This window comes from Dromiciops gliroides, chromosome 2 (genome assembly GCF_019393635.1).
Source record: "Dromiciops gliroides isolate mDroGli1 chromosome 2, mDroGli1.pri, whole genome shotgun sequence".
NCBI lineage: Eukaryota > Metazoa > Chordata > Mammalia > Microbiotheria > Microbiotheriidae > Dromiciops > Dromiciops gliroides.
Genome location: NC_057862.1, coordinates 628169710 through 628185144, shown reverse-complemented (window position 1 = coordinate 628185144; position 15435 = coordinate 628169710). Strand labels below are relative to the sequence as shown.

The following is a 15435-nucleotide window of genomic DNA, read 5'->3' as shown; positions in this document are numbered from 1 at the left end:
AATCATATGATTATCATTAAATAAGATAATATATTCATTATGTATTTATATATAAAATTATATATAGTAGTTTTATTTATTATATAATTTTCCCTCATATAGAATAGGAATATTTTATGCCAAATAGAAATTAGCCAGTAAAAACAAGATTGTAATAAAAAAAGGACTTGTTTAGACTAGTAAACTAGATGAAAGATTCATAAATGTAAGAACAGTCTTCTGGATGCTGGTTGGGGAATTTAGGTGGAGAATATAGCCATTTACACTGATTTGGAGCTATGCCTTTGAGTTTGGGGTTTTTGTTTTTTTGTTTTTTGGCGGGGCAATTTGGGTTAAGTGATTTGCCCAGGGTCACACAGCTAGTAAGTGTTAAGTGTCTGAGGCCGGATTTGAACTCAGGTCCTCCTGAATCCAGGGCCGGTGCTTATCCACTGCGACACCTAGCCGCCCCCTATGCCGTTGAGTTTTGGACCAAGATTTTGAAAATGCAGCACAGGGTAGGAAGCATCAGGTAACAAGTGTACAGTACAACCTGAAGAGGTTTAGACTCTATAAAGTACTTCAATATGTGGGTCATAGACAACATTGGGAGTTGATGAGTCAGAAAAATTTACCCCTTTAGAGAGAGTTATACATCTAGGGATAGAGGTAGATTGTTTCTAACTCTAATAAAATAAGGCAACTTTTACAAATTTGACAAGAACAGAGCAGCAGTGGAGAAAGGCAGCACAGTATGGGAGGGGATGGGGAGAAAAAAAAAACACAACAAGAATATGGTGTCTAGTAAACAAACCCCTCCTTATTTTGCAGTGAGACGGAAACTAGTCCAAGTTTTATTGTCAGAATAATCAACAATGGCAAGAAGAGAAATCTCTAAGGGTTCAGAAAAGGAACACTGGTATACTTCAGTAAGCCAAAGGCAAACAAGAACACAATTCCCAGTTTTCTGATATTAACAACAACAAAATCAAACTTCTCTAGCATCTTAAGGTTTACAACACACTTTCCTTACAGCTGTCTTGTAGAATAGACCATTTAAGCTTTATCCTCTTTTTGCACATGAGGAAAATGAGACTCATTGTCTTGTCCAAGGAAGGAAAGAAGGTAAGAAGGAAGGGAGAGGGGAGGAGGGAAGAAAAGAGGCAAGAAAGGAGGGAGGAAGGAAAGAAAGAAGAAAGGGAAGAAAAGAAAAAGGAAAGGAAGAGGAAAAGAAGGAAGAAGATAAGCATTTATTAAACACCTACTATGCGCCAAGCTCTTTATAAATAGTTGGGAGGAAGGAAACATTTATTAAACAAGTGCTAAGTGCTTTACATATATTATTAGATCCTCACAACAACACTGTCAGGGAGTTCCTATTTTTTTCCTCCCATTTTGTGGTCAAGAAAACTAAGACTGACAGTTTCCAAGATCACAAAATTCGAAGTGATCACCATTGTATCTCAAAGCCTCATGAGTCTAGAGACTTTGAACTAGACTCCTCTTCCTTTCTGAAAAGACAAGGGAATTTTTTTTTTTACAGGAATGTAAAAATCAATGATAGTATAGGAGAAAGTGGGTTTTGCATGTGTTTCTGTAGATGACAAGGTAAGAAGCACCAATATGATAAATGGATCTTTGGAGAGGGCTGGGTTCTGAAGGATTAGCAGTGCTTTTGTTTAAGGAACGACTGGCATTAAATTCTTTATATGAGTGGACATGCAAAAGAAAAAAGTTAATGCATAGTAGGATTGCAGGGTTCAGGAAGAATAACAGTGATTACTCCATTGTGCTTTGCTTCAGCCAGAGAAAAATCTTAGTATCACTGACCTAGAATTGGAAGGATCTCAGTGGACCTCAGGATAAACTCCATTGTTTAAATAGGTGAGAAAACTCTAGACTCAGTGGAAGTTAAATAAATCTCCCAAGTTTACACAGGCACTAAAATCATTAGAGGTAGGATCTGAACCCAGACTCTCTACTTCAGATTCAGCACTCTTCTTACTGTCTAATTGTTGCCTCCCCCCTGGGATTTTGTATTCAGGTCAGAGTACCATACTTTAGGAATTATATTAAATTCAGAATTGTGTGCAGAGCAGAATGGTCAGTCTGGTAAGGAGATTGGAGATCATGTAAAATAAAGAACTGGTTATTTTCAACCAGAAGACTGAGAAGGGACTTAAGTATTTAAAGTCTTTAAGTATTTAAAGCCTGGGATGTCAAAAGGTCATTAGATTCATTATGTTTTGTCAACAAGGCACCACTAGAAACAGTAGGCCTAAATTTTTGAGACTGATTCGGGGTAGATATGATGAACAACCTTTCATATTATTAAATCTGTTGAAAAGAAAAATGGTCCCTCAAATAAGGGAAGTGAAGGAGGGAGTGAGAATTACTATCACTCTGGGTCTCCAAGGGGAAACTAGATCATTACCTGTCAAGAATATTGTAGAAAGGGAATTCTACTCTATTTACTAAGTAGCTTCTGAAGTCCTTTCCAACTTTCATATTCTCTGTGAAATGTTGCAGTCAATAATCTCCAATAGAAACATAATATGCTGTCACCCCTAATAATTTAATGCATTGTTTTGAAGTACCTATAGAAATCTGGTTTAGACTTAAGTGTTTAATAGATTTGAATCTCTAATTCACATTGTTTGTGAAGTTAATGGCCAATATTTTTACATAACTGCACAAACAATCAAGAATTGACTAAATTCACCTTACAAAAATATTGGGGTCAGCAGACTTAGCAGGAGCCTGTAATAAGAAGGATCTACAAAACAGTAATGAAAGAAGAATGGGATTCACAGTAAATTGCCCTGGAGAGGATGAAGTTTTTAAAGTGAAATCTAAACACATCCCAATGTGTAGGAATTCCAAAGAGACTATATAATCTCTCCTTTCACTATCAGGGTGTGAATCAATGTTGCAGCATCATAATAAAGTGGATTACTTGGCCAGACAGATATATTGTGGTTGGAAAATCTAAAAATAAATTGATTTTTTTTTCTGCCAAGCTTTTATGACCTTAGTCAATTTATTTCTCATTGAGTATAGGTAAGCAGTTTGTATATTCAACAACTTTTTAACAATTTTATTAATTCTGATAACAGACCTTTAGCATTTCCTCATTTATCATGAAACTGTGCAAGGCTATCATCTAATCCCCCCAAAGCATTAATTAGTGCTTTTGGTAATGACTTACAAAATCAAAACAAACAAGCATATAAATGAAAAACAATAGTGACTGTGTGGAGCTGAAGAAAATGTAAAAAGACTTTATTTTTCAGTCTGAAAGTACACCGTGTATTATGTAGTCTAATATCTTCATGTTTCAGAGGAGGAAATTACGGTCCAAGTGGAGGTAAAATGGCTTAGCCCATTTTCCTCAGCTTTATGATAGGACATCTCTTTCTGACCAGTCATCTCTGATCCTTATTGGGCTTCTGCTGTTCATTAACTTGAGCAAGTTGCTTTTTGTCCTTGGGCCTCAGTTTCTTCATCTAAAAAATAAGTAGGTTGCAGTTACTGCCTGTCTGTAAGTTTAAGTTGTTTCATCTACCTAATGAGGAGGTTGAAGTCCCTTTTACTCTTTCAGCCTCAGTTTCTTCACCTTTAAAATCAGAGGGCTGAACTACATGATCCCTCCAGAGCCTTTCCAGCTCTGACACTCTGGGAGGTTGTAATTGTCACTATTAAATCTTATCTTTCTTAACAGCTCAGCCTCAATTCTTGAAAGTCAAGTTCTTCTTTGCTATGATGGTATGTGTGGGAATGAGGTCACATCAGCTAGCAATGCAATTCCCTCAAGTGCTCGAAATAATGCAGATGGGAGAGATACTGTCACTGATGGAGTCCCAAATGTGACAGCACTTACACTGAGTAAATACTATTGAAATGATTGCCCCAACTTATTAAAGGATTCCAGTGAGCCAGGGGACACGAGCTCTCATTGGAGTGCAGGCAAAATAGCCGTATGTTGTTGGGTACGTCTCTTAAACCTTCAGTTTCTTTATCCTAAAAATGAGAGCTTTGAACCACATCAGGCATTCCCCAGTCTTTTTGTGAGGGGTAGCCACTTTTTAATTTCCCTCAGTATCTTACAATCAGTGTGATGTGAGGGAAACTAACCAGAAAGATCCTTGGCTATAGGGGGAGAGACTCTAACAGCAGTGCTTCTTTCACCAGAGAATTCAGTGTGGAAACAGAAGCATTGCAATAGGAACGGGATTAGAAATCTATTTACGATGAGATTTCCCACTAAATTCTGACATACTTTGGGGGAAGGCTCAGATGAAATGGCCTTAAATTATCTTCTTGTTCCCCATTTCTCTGATTTATGCTGGGAAATGCAAACTGGATAAATGGGTATATGCATTTATGTATGCATGTATATTAAAGTGTGCATTTATGTGTTTGCCCAAACACCGTCTCTGTGCAGCTTAGAAAAAATGAAACAATATTGAACTCACAGTTTTAATGTGTTTTAATTCCACCCTTAACTCACAGAAGATCCTTGAAAATTCACTACCCATCTCTGGTCCTCAGTTTCTTTATTTCTAAAATGACGGGCTTGGAATGGATGATATCTTAGACCTTTTGCAGCATTCACATTCTTTATTCTAAGATCCCTTTTAACTTTAGTTTGACTATAAGGATCAGAGACAATGCCATGGGAGAATCTACCTCTTTACAGAGTTATACATTTATGGAAAATATAAGACATAAATGGCCTGCCAGTTCTTGACACCTTCAAATGCCAGGGTCCTTGGAACTTTCAAATATCTGAAACTGATATGGTTTAATTAACGGAAATGACACTAAAGAAGATGTATCACTATCTGACTTGCCACTGTGTCCTAAGAACCATTAGACCTGTGACTTTCAATTGCACCTTAGTATATGTATTTTCTCCCATTGTAAGGTGAGCTTCTTGACATCAAGGACTATCTTACTTGTCTAATTGTATTCCCAGCATGGCACAGTGCTTTGAACATAATAAATACTTCCCTAATATATTTTCATTAATTGATTGATTCGTGTTAACATAAATATCAGAATATTCTGTGTTCTCAGCTCCCTTCTAAATCTAATATTCTATGTTCTGGATTAGGATTAAGATTATCGGATTGTAGCTTTGCATGGATTCTAAAGTCCCTTCCCATTCAAACATTTCATATTCTGAGATAATTCTTTGACATTTCGTTGTAAGATTCATTTCTGTTCTACTGTGCTATGATGTGAAGTCTTCATCACCTCTCATATTCTGTTTTGTTTGCTTAAGACTTGGTATTTGCTTAATAAATATTTGTGGGGGCAGCTAGATGGCGCAGTGGATAGAGCACCGGCCCTGGAATCAGGAGTACCTGAGTTCAAATCCGGCCTCAGACACTTAACACTTAACTAGCTGTGTGACCCTGGGCAAGTCACTTAACCCCAATTGCCTCACTAAAAAAATAAAAAATAGGGGGCAGCTAGGTGGCGCAGCGGATAAAGCACTGGCCCTGGATTCAGGAGTACCTGAGTTCAAATCCAGCCTCAGACACTTGACACTTACTAGCTGTGTGACCCTGGGCAAGTCACTTAACCCCCATTGCCCCGCCAAAAAAATAAATAAATAAAAAATAAAAAATAAAAAATAAAAAAAATAAATATTTGTGGGTCAATTAACTCTAAGGTCCCTTGACTTTATTTAACAATTAATTATATTCTGAGGTACCTTCCAATTCTGTTCTGATAGACCTGCTCAGCTACTTCTAGTTGCTTAATTCCCTGCTCTTCTACTTGAACTATATGGGACCAGTTTACTTAATATCTCTAAGCCTCAGTCTCCTTATCTCTAAAATGGGGGTATTGATATTTATATTTCATGGTCAGATTAGAATACAATTATCAATGTGCTTCATAACTTAATCAAAACCTGTATATGGTTAGGATTTTGTTACTTTTAAAACAAATAATGCTTCAGAATTTCCTTTCTTCCTTTCTACAAAATTAACTTTTAGAGCATTTGGTCCTGTTTAGAATAGATGGCTAGCTTGAAGTTGATTGTTCACATGAAAATTCAAGGTTATGAATTAACACATGAAAGGAAAGGAGAGGATGACATTTGTGAATCTCAAATGTCCAAATCTCAGAAAAAATGATCATTTCTCCTGAATTGTGCTTTGGGCTCCCAGGTTGGAAAAACAAAAACCAAAACAAATATGGGATGGCTAGCCCCAGAAACTGTCTATCTTTTCTGTGAGAGGTTTGCCTTTCTTAGAGACTCTTCCAAATGGCAGTTTTATGGATAGATCGACCCTTTGAGGTGAAAGGTACTTCAGCTCAACTTCTGAGCCCATGGGAAGAGTGACAGGAGGGGTGATTACAGCGGTCATCTTGTTAAATTAGAGACACTGCCTTTATTTGTAGCAGCATCAGCCCTAAAGCAATCAGCTCCTTTCACAGAGGTGGCTAACCAGCCCATCCAAAGGTAATGACTTTCTATCACAGCAGTCCTAGGTTAGATTTGAACTGGTGACCTAAAAGTGAAAGGTTTCCTATCCCATTATGAATTCCCTGAGTCAACCAGTTCCCTCTAGTTTCCTAAAGAATTACTTTCACATTTAATCCAATCTAGTAGGGTTTCTTCTTAAAAACTGAAATGATTGTATGTCCTTTTTTTTTTTTAAATGTAGTTTTACAGAGAAAGAAATATATTTTTTTCCACATGGAAGATAAGAAAAAAAAAAGAAAAAAGAAAAAAAAGAAAAGAAAAAATCTCTTTGACATCTCCAGTAATGGGTTTTTATTTTATTTATTTTATTTTATTTTGGCCATCCATTTCTGAATCTTCACAATTGAAAAACTGTATTTTTAACACATTCCATTCCCAAAGGAGGGCTTTTTTTTCTTCCATAATTTGAATCTCCTGCTCAACTGTGCATTTAGTTTGAGAGCCCTGGCATGACCTTGATTATCTCTATGTACAAACTGGACACTATAGAATTTCTTCTGGGAGCTTTCTAATTTTATTCAGTCACCATTAGTATAATGGTGGAGAATCACGTTTTTTAGACTGAATTGGAGCAACTTTTAAAAATGTGTGTTTATGCATATATGTGTGTGTGTGTGTGTGTGTGTGTGTGTGTGTGTGTGTGTGTGTGTGTAACAGCAGCAGATTGAAGTGTTTGGAGTTTTATCCTTTCTCTTGAAATCGCATACTACTTTTCTTTTGTATTGACAGAGTCAATCTCTTTGTCCAGCTTGCCTAATGGTAGTAATTGTTCCCATGAAAATTGGGAAATAATGTTTGAATTCTTATGAAGAAATAGGGCTACAATGGTTTCATTAATATCCATGGAGGTTTGCATTTCAAAACCTTGAATTGATTTGTCTTCCCTTTAAAAAAATGTGGAAAGAAAATAATTCATTGTTACAGTTCTTGTTAATAAGCAGTTCATGAACAAGAAAGATTAGCCTTGACTTGGACGCAGAGAATAAAACTATAAGTAAAGGAGAGGCTACAGAGAGGAAAATTTTAGCTCAATATAAAGAGGAAAAAAATAATTAGGACTGTCCAACAATTGACTGTCTTAATCTATGGAGAGTTAATTCTATATCACTGGAGGTCTTTAAGCTGAGGCTTAATGACCAGAATATTAGAACTTTTAAATTATATATATATATATATATATATATATATAAATAAAAACAAAAAAGAGGTCATTTAATCCAGTCTCTGCCTGACCATGTAAACTGCCTCTCTTTTCAAATTTTTATCCCCAGTGCAGGACATAAAAGATGGTTAATAAATACTTGTTGATTGATCAATAATCCTTTTTATAATACCCCCCAACAAGTGGTCATCCAGAATTGACTTGAAGACCTCTATTGAGTAAAACCCTGTTGCTTATAATCGTTAGCAGTTTTTAAAGAGTATTCCCATTTAAGTAGGGCAAAGTCTGATGTCTTCCAAATGATAAGATTATATGATAAAAATCATTATAGGCAGTGAATGCTTGTAAATTACATTAATATGATGTTAACATACTAAGTACTGCTTTTACCTGAAGAAACTGGTAAGTTCCCAAACTGGCCAATTAAAATTTTCAGTTAAGCAATTTTGAATGTAAATGACTTTTTAAAGAACTGTTTCCATGTATTTTTAGCTGGTATTTTCCTTATTTTGGCAGGAGTCTTCAATGACCAGGAAATCTGATGGATTGTGGTCTTCTACTCTGAGCTGTTTTTATTCATGTTTCCTGTGCCATAAACGCCTGGTAGAACTGTAAATGAATGTTTGGTACCACATGATGAATTGGATGGCCAACGGCTGGAGGCAAGCAAAATAACTGTTTCATTTCTGTGGCAATTTGCTTAACTGGGAGTACGATGCCAGAACGCCTAGCAGAAATGCTCTTGGATCTCTGGACTCCATTAATAATCTTGTGGATTACTGTTCTCCCATATATTTATATGGCTCCAATGGCCCCATCTCAGGTTTTACCAAGTGGATCCAATTTTGGAGTGAATGGGTTGAGTGAAGAACAACGAGTTTTGAACCGCTCCAAGAGAGGCTGGGTTTGGAATCAAATGTTTGTTCTGGAAGAATTTTCTGGACCTGAACCAATACTAGTTGGCCGGGTAAGCTTGGTTTTTAAGATAATAGCTTAATGGTCAATCCATAGTATTTAAGTCGTTGAAACAAAATCAAGGTTTTTATTTGTTTTTGTTTTTATTTTTGAATGGATTACTTGTCTAAATGGTTCTTTTGATATACTTCTTTAATAAACATACATCATTTAAGGTGGAGTGGCACATGCCTGTAATTCCTATTGCCAAGCATTCTGAGGCTGGTGGATCTCTTCAGCTTGGAATTTCTGGATGTCAGTGGGCTAAGTTGACATCAGTAAGACTGGCACCTGGCTGCCAAAGGAAGGGAGATAAAAAGCCCAGGTAGAAACAAAATACCTCAAATCTCTAAGCATTAGTGAGCTCACTTCTGTGAGTGAACACTGTACTTCTAGTTTCAATGAGACAGGGAGATTCAGTCTTAAATGATGACACTGATAAAAAATAACAATCATTGTTATTAACACTATTAATTATAGATTACTTTGACAAAAGCTCACACACGGTGATTTCCTAGCAATTTTGAGTAGAAACAACTTTGTATTCAGCTTTGTAGTATCCAAATTGCACAATACCTTGAAAATACTACCTATTTTTCTGAGCTGTATTTTATTAGCTATATTAATGGTACTAACAGCAAAAGGGCAATATCAATTGTATTAATAAACTCCCATTTATATAGTACTTTGAAGTTTTCACTCTTTCCTCCACAATAATCTAAGGAAGTTGGTAGTATAAATATTATATACCTTTTATAAATGAGAACATTTGAGACTCAGGAAGATTAAGTGGTCTAAACACAGATAGCAAGTCTCAGATGCAGATTTAAATTCCAATGTGTTTTTCTTTTCCCTCTCTATTGATATACGATCTTACCTGCTTGTTTTTGATTCAGTGTAGTTCAGTACAATTCATCAAACATTTTTTAAGTGCCTACTGTGTGCCCAGTACTGTATCAGGAAGTAAGGACACAGACAAAACCAAAACCTATGAGCATTTTGCCACTTTCCTAGGTTGTTCCTTGTCTAAGGCTTGTATTTCTGTTCATATGTTAGCAACTACATAGGATGGATAAGGTTACTCAGGTACCTTCTCCTGTTCAGGCCTCAGTTGAGCAAGATATTTTACATTTTTAAAGACTCAGTTTCTTAATCCATAAAATGAGGGTATTGGATCATCCAAGATCACTTCTAGCCCTAACTTTTGGAGTTTTATGAGTAATGAGGTTATGCCATTTCTCAGAGATAATTAGAAGTAATGCAAAGGCAGGGTTCAGTGCCTATGTAATGTGAGATTCACAATATTCTGATACTTTTTTTTCCTTATAGTAGGATGAATACATAAGTATATTAGGATTTAGGGTAGATTGAGAATTGGCCTTCTTTTAATGTATCTGTGCGGTGTGTGTGTGTGTGTGTGTGTGTGTATACATTTGCCTGGATAGCATGTACTTGTTATCTTTGAGCCTTTTGAATCTTGTCTGGCTTCTTTTTTTTACTTCTTCTTCTTCTTCTTTTCTTTTTCCCCCAGCTAGGATTGTTTTTCTCAATCAGCATTTTCTGGGCTAGAGCAGTGATCAGTAGAAGCGTGCTATCTGCTAGCCTAAATTACACGGAGCTCTGCTGAATGCCATAAATGCCAGGCAGCTGCTCGGCACTGTTCTTCAATCTCTGTCCAAATGCTCACAAATAGAAAGCTCACCATGATCGGAGGTACTTTGCCATGGCTTATTTTCCGATAAGTAAAATCTAGATGTGACTCTGCCAAGTCCTTTCTTCGAAAGGGTGGCAATTTAAAGGGCTTCAGTGCTCTTTTTAGATAGTGCTCTTTGAGAGTTTCATTAGCTCTTCCAACTTGATAAGCATATTAGAATTATAAAATCTTAAGAGTTGAAAAGGGTGTTAGTGGGCATCTTGTTCATTTTCTCCTCTCTTACCCTAGAGATTTGAAAGAGGCAATGCACTTCAGGAAAGGGCCCGATTTCTTCCTTTGACCTAGATCAGGTGTCAGAGACTCTAAGGGAAGGGAGATCATAGGAGCATAAGATTTGAGTCTAACTAAAGATTCTTACTTTAAGCATCTTTTTTTAGAAATGAGAAAACGGAGCCCTAAAAGAGGTGAATAAATTCACCCCATCTAATACAAATGATAAGCAAAAAAGCCAATATTCAAATTGTAGTTTTCTGGCTCTGAATCCTGTATACTTGCTGTCACTCTACATTGGACCTCAAATTCAGGTCCTCCAAAATAACCAGTGGTGTAATTTTTATAGAATTATTGTTGGAATTCAAGAAAACATGAAACTATCAAACTCTATTTTATATGGAATTGTTAAATTATATTAATGTTTATTAAGAATGCTAATTAAGATTTTACTCAGTAAACCTTTAGTGACAACCTGAGTCAGAACTAAGGCTAGGCAAGATACAGGGTTATCAGATCTAGCAAGTGAGGGGATTGTGAAATGAAATAGGGTGATCGAAGTGTAGATTTGAGGGACCTTAGAGATCATCTGTTTCTTTTATATAGATGAGGAAATTGAGGTACAAAGAGATTAAGTGATTTTGTCCAAGGTCACACAGGTAGTAAGTATCAATAAATATTCAAACTCAGACCTTCTGATACCAAATCCAACACTCTCTATACTGAAAAGGTATAGTTTTAATATATATTTTGAAAATGTACCCATTTTGATTGTCAGAAAATTCCCCTCTTCTTTGACCATTGGGATTTATCTTGAAATCAGATAATGTTCTCAGTTACCTTGAGGACTCAGACCTTTTGATAATAGGAACCCATAGAAAAGGGGGGGGGAGGGAATCTTTTTAAAGGTTATTTTTTCAATAATGTAGCATTTTCCCTCATATCTTCTGAGAAGGAAGGAGGGAAAAAGGAAGAAATTCAGGAAGGAAGGTAGGAAGAAAAAAGAAAGAAGAAAGGAAGGAGGGGAAGAAATAAAGGAACAAGGGAAAGAAGGAAGGGAAGAAGGAGGGAGGGACAGGAGGAAGAAAAGAGAGAGGAACAGAAGTAGGGAGGAAGGGAGGAAAAGAGGATGGTTAATCAAAACATACTTTTCACAATGGTCACATTCAAAAATATATTTCTTGTTCTGCATATTAGTGTATCTACTCTCTGTCATGAGATAGGCAGTATTCTTTCTTACCTATCCCCTGGAATCAGGGTTGATCATTTACCTGATTAAATTTCTTAAATCTAAATAAATTATTCCTTTTTATAACATTGATGTTATAGTATAAATTGTTCTTCTGCTTTAGTTCATACAAGACTGTCCATGTCTCTTTGAAATAATCTTTACCCCCATTTCTTTTTTTTGTTTTTGTTTTTTTGGTGTGTGTGTGTGAGGCAATTGGGGTTAAGTGACTTGCACAGTCACACAGCTAGTAAGTGTTAAGTGTCTGAGGCCTGATTTGAACTCAGCTCCTCCTAAATACAGGGTCAGTGTTCTATCCACTGGGCCACCTAGCTGCACCTCCCACCATTTCTTACAGCAAAATAGTATTCCATTATAATTATGTTTCACAAATTATTCAGTCTTTTCCAAATTGATAGGTATCCCTTTACTTTCCAGGTTTTTTGCTACCACAAAAAGAGTGATTATAAAGGCTTTTTTCTTTTTCTTTGATCTCTTTGGGATCTTTTAGATCCACCAGTGCTGTAGCTAGGTCAAAGTGTATGTACTTCTTGTTAACTTCTTGTGTATTATGCCAAATAGTGCCCCAGAAAGTTCCACTATTCATAATTCCAGCTCTAACAACCCTTTGGGAGTAATTTTATACCATGTAATTACCAAGCCTTATAAGGAATGTAACAAAAAGACTTGTTCTGAATCCATGGAAAACTTAGGTGTAAAACACTGTTAGGTATGACAAATAATAGAAAAGAAATGTTGCCATCCTTGAACTGAGAGCTGATGCACTAGAATAAACACACATACACACACATGCACACACATACACAAACACTTGTTCATATATTCACACATAGATCACTGACAATGTAACAACAGCAAATGAAGAAAAAAACCCACACATCTCTTTCTGATAGGGTATAAAAGTTTTCTATGAACACTTGATAATGTTAATTGAACAGTTAGTTGAGACCAATTCTAGAATATTTGTGAGAAGCAATTTCAGAAGCAATTTAAAAATTATTCACTGTCAGGAGAAGTTTGAGGAAACCTCAACTTACTTTCTAATTTCCTCCACTTATGATTTCTTAGGCTTGTATTTTATAATGAGAAAGAGAGAGAGAGAGAGAGAGAGAGAGAGAGAGAGAGAGAGAGAGAGAGAGAGAGAGAGAAGAAAGAAGTAAGGAAGGAAGAGAAGAGAAGAAAGAAGAAAGAAAAAGAAAGAAGGAAGGAAAGAAAGAAAGAAAGAAAGAAAGAAAGAAAGAAAGAAAGAAAGAAAGAAAGAAAGAAAGAAAGAAAGAAAGGAAAGAAAGAAAGAAAGGAAAGAAAGAAAGAAAGAAAGAAAGAAAGAAAGAAAGAAAGAAAGAAAGAAAGAAAGAAAGAAAGAAAGGAGAAAAGGAGAAAAGGAGGGAGGAAGGAAGGGAGGAAGGAAGGAAGGAAGGAAGGAAGGAAGGAAGGAAGGAAGGAAGGAAGGAAGGAAGGAAGGAAGGAAGGAAATGAAAGAAGCAAGGAAGGAAGCCTGCAACTCAAAATAAAAAAATGAATGGCTCTTTGCTCCCTAATCACTAGAATGTCCAATGTCACTGTTAGCAAATGCCATCTCATTTGACAGTATTTGAGCTATATCATTACATTGTTCTTTGGAGACTTTGGGGGGAAAACTAAACAAAACAACAAAACAAAACCAGTGACCTGGGATTCAGCAGACCTGTATTCTACCTTGTGCTCACTAATACCCATCATGATACTGGCAAAGTCACATCTTTTCAGACTTTAATTTTCTTCTCTGTAAAAAGAAGGGATTGATTAGGTTGTTCTTTAAGTATTCTTTCAGCTTTCATATTCTTTGTCCTCATATTCTATTCTGTAATGCAACTTCTGGATGTGACAATTAAGATTTTTTTTCCGGATGTAATAATATTTGATGATAGCATCCTTTGCAGTTTTGATATTACCCTCCCCATAATGGAGCATTTCTACATTAATAAGGATAATTGGCATTTCTCTAGCATTTTACATACTAATTAATGTAAATGGGCCCTTGTTTCACATGTTAGTATACAGATACAGAGAGTTTAAATGACCTGACCATGACCACACAACCAATGGTGTGGGGGGGTCATAGGACTTGAACCCATATGTTCCTTACTCCAGGTCAAGCTGGACAAACACTGTGTCATGATGCTTCCAATTGGTCAATGATCACATTTACTATTCATGCATCATAGACTTTCCCCCCATCCTTCCCCCGATCCCCTGCCTAAGCATATTGCTATTTCTTGTTCTACATATTTACTATCTAAAACCCAGATGCCCTGTCCCCATTTGTAGTCTAGGAATCCTGACTATATCCTTGAAAGGGGGTTAGCATATCTATTTATTAGTCTTTGATAAACACGAAGATAATTAGAAGTTTGGGAGAATTATTCCTACTGAGCATGGAACATCTTAACCTTTTTTTCATAGGAGAGTTAAATTGATTCTAAACTTGAACTTGGAGAGAGAGAGAGGAAAAAAAACTTTCAAAAAGCACTTCAAATAATTCCTTTTTTTTTCCTTCTCAAAGAAAACTGCTCTCGCACAGTTCTACTGTAGTCTTTGTGGAACTGAATTGTAGCTAAGTCAAAAATACATTTCAGGTTACTGCTTCAGAATAAGAGGCAGGCTAAGTGCTGGAAGCAATAAGCTTTTGGGTCCTTACACCTTCAGTAACAGCTCTTCCCCCTCCTTTCTTTCATGGCGTTCCACTTTCAAAACTGTAATCCAATTCACCACTGAGTCACTCCCTAGGACCAAAGTGAGAAACATTGTTTATTTGTTTATATCACCAAAGCAGGAATGCTCTTTTAAATGTTCTCACATAAACTACTGGGGTATTCAAGCTGGAAAGTGATGGGAGTTTGAATTTCAACTGAAGGCTAGATCAAGGTTTTTTGTTTTAGGTTTTTTTTTTTTTTTTTGGTTTGGTTTGTAATTAGATCTCAAGAAACAGAATATAAACTCTGAGCTTTGAGAGACTTTAGGACATGGGATTTTAAAACGAGATGAGACTTTAGAATATGGACTATTAGAAGACAGAATATAGAGTGATAATACAGAAAGCAAAGAATGTTAAAACGGAAAGAAACCTTAGACATCATTTGATCTTGTTTCCTTCTTTGACAGAAAAGGAAAATGAGACCAAGAGCAGTTGAATGACTTTTCAAGGTAATACTGCTAGTAACAGAGAAAATTGAACTGATTTTCCAATTACAAGTTCAGAGCTCCTTTCTTTAACATGGTCTTGCTCCCTTGCAGGTCCTTTACTTTCACATTGCTGTTGACACAGACCATAAAGACCTCAATGTAGTTTTGTTTTTTTCTTTAATCTTTGCTCATTGACTACTATCATGTAACCAGTATTATACAGTATCATTAAGCTAAATAAGAGCCTTAGAGGACTGAATTTTTACCTTGTTCCCCCTATTTCCCATTAAAAATTTTCTGAAGCAGTTAGATTCTTCTCTTCTCCCCATCACTTGGCTGCTCTCCCTTTTAGTGTTGGATTAAGGATTTCCCAGACCAAAAAGAAAAAAAAAGAGTCTAGTGCACAGTATTTATATGGAGCCAGTATGAAAACCACTATTCCAGTTAGTTATATGATTCCTTGTTCATGAAGCGTCTTTGAAAACAGATAGCACATTTATTAA

The 15435-nt window shown here is 36.2% G+C and overlaps 1 protein-coding gene across 1 annotated transcript in view; it reads left to right on the top strand.

Annotated features, from left to right (window-relative positions):
• The window catches only part of CDH8 (cadherin 8), a 526134-nt gene that overhangs the window by 10674 nt on the left and 500025 nt on the right, over nt 1-15435 (top strand). Inside the window, 1 exon segment of the mRNA XM_043985317.1 lies at nt 8160-8610. Within this exon segment, the coding sequence (XP_043841252.1) occupies nt 8359-8610 (252 nt within the window). The 5' untranslated portion in view covers nt 8160-8358.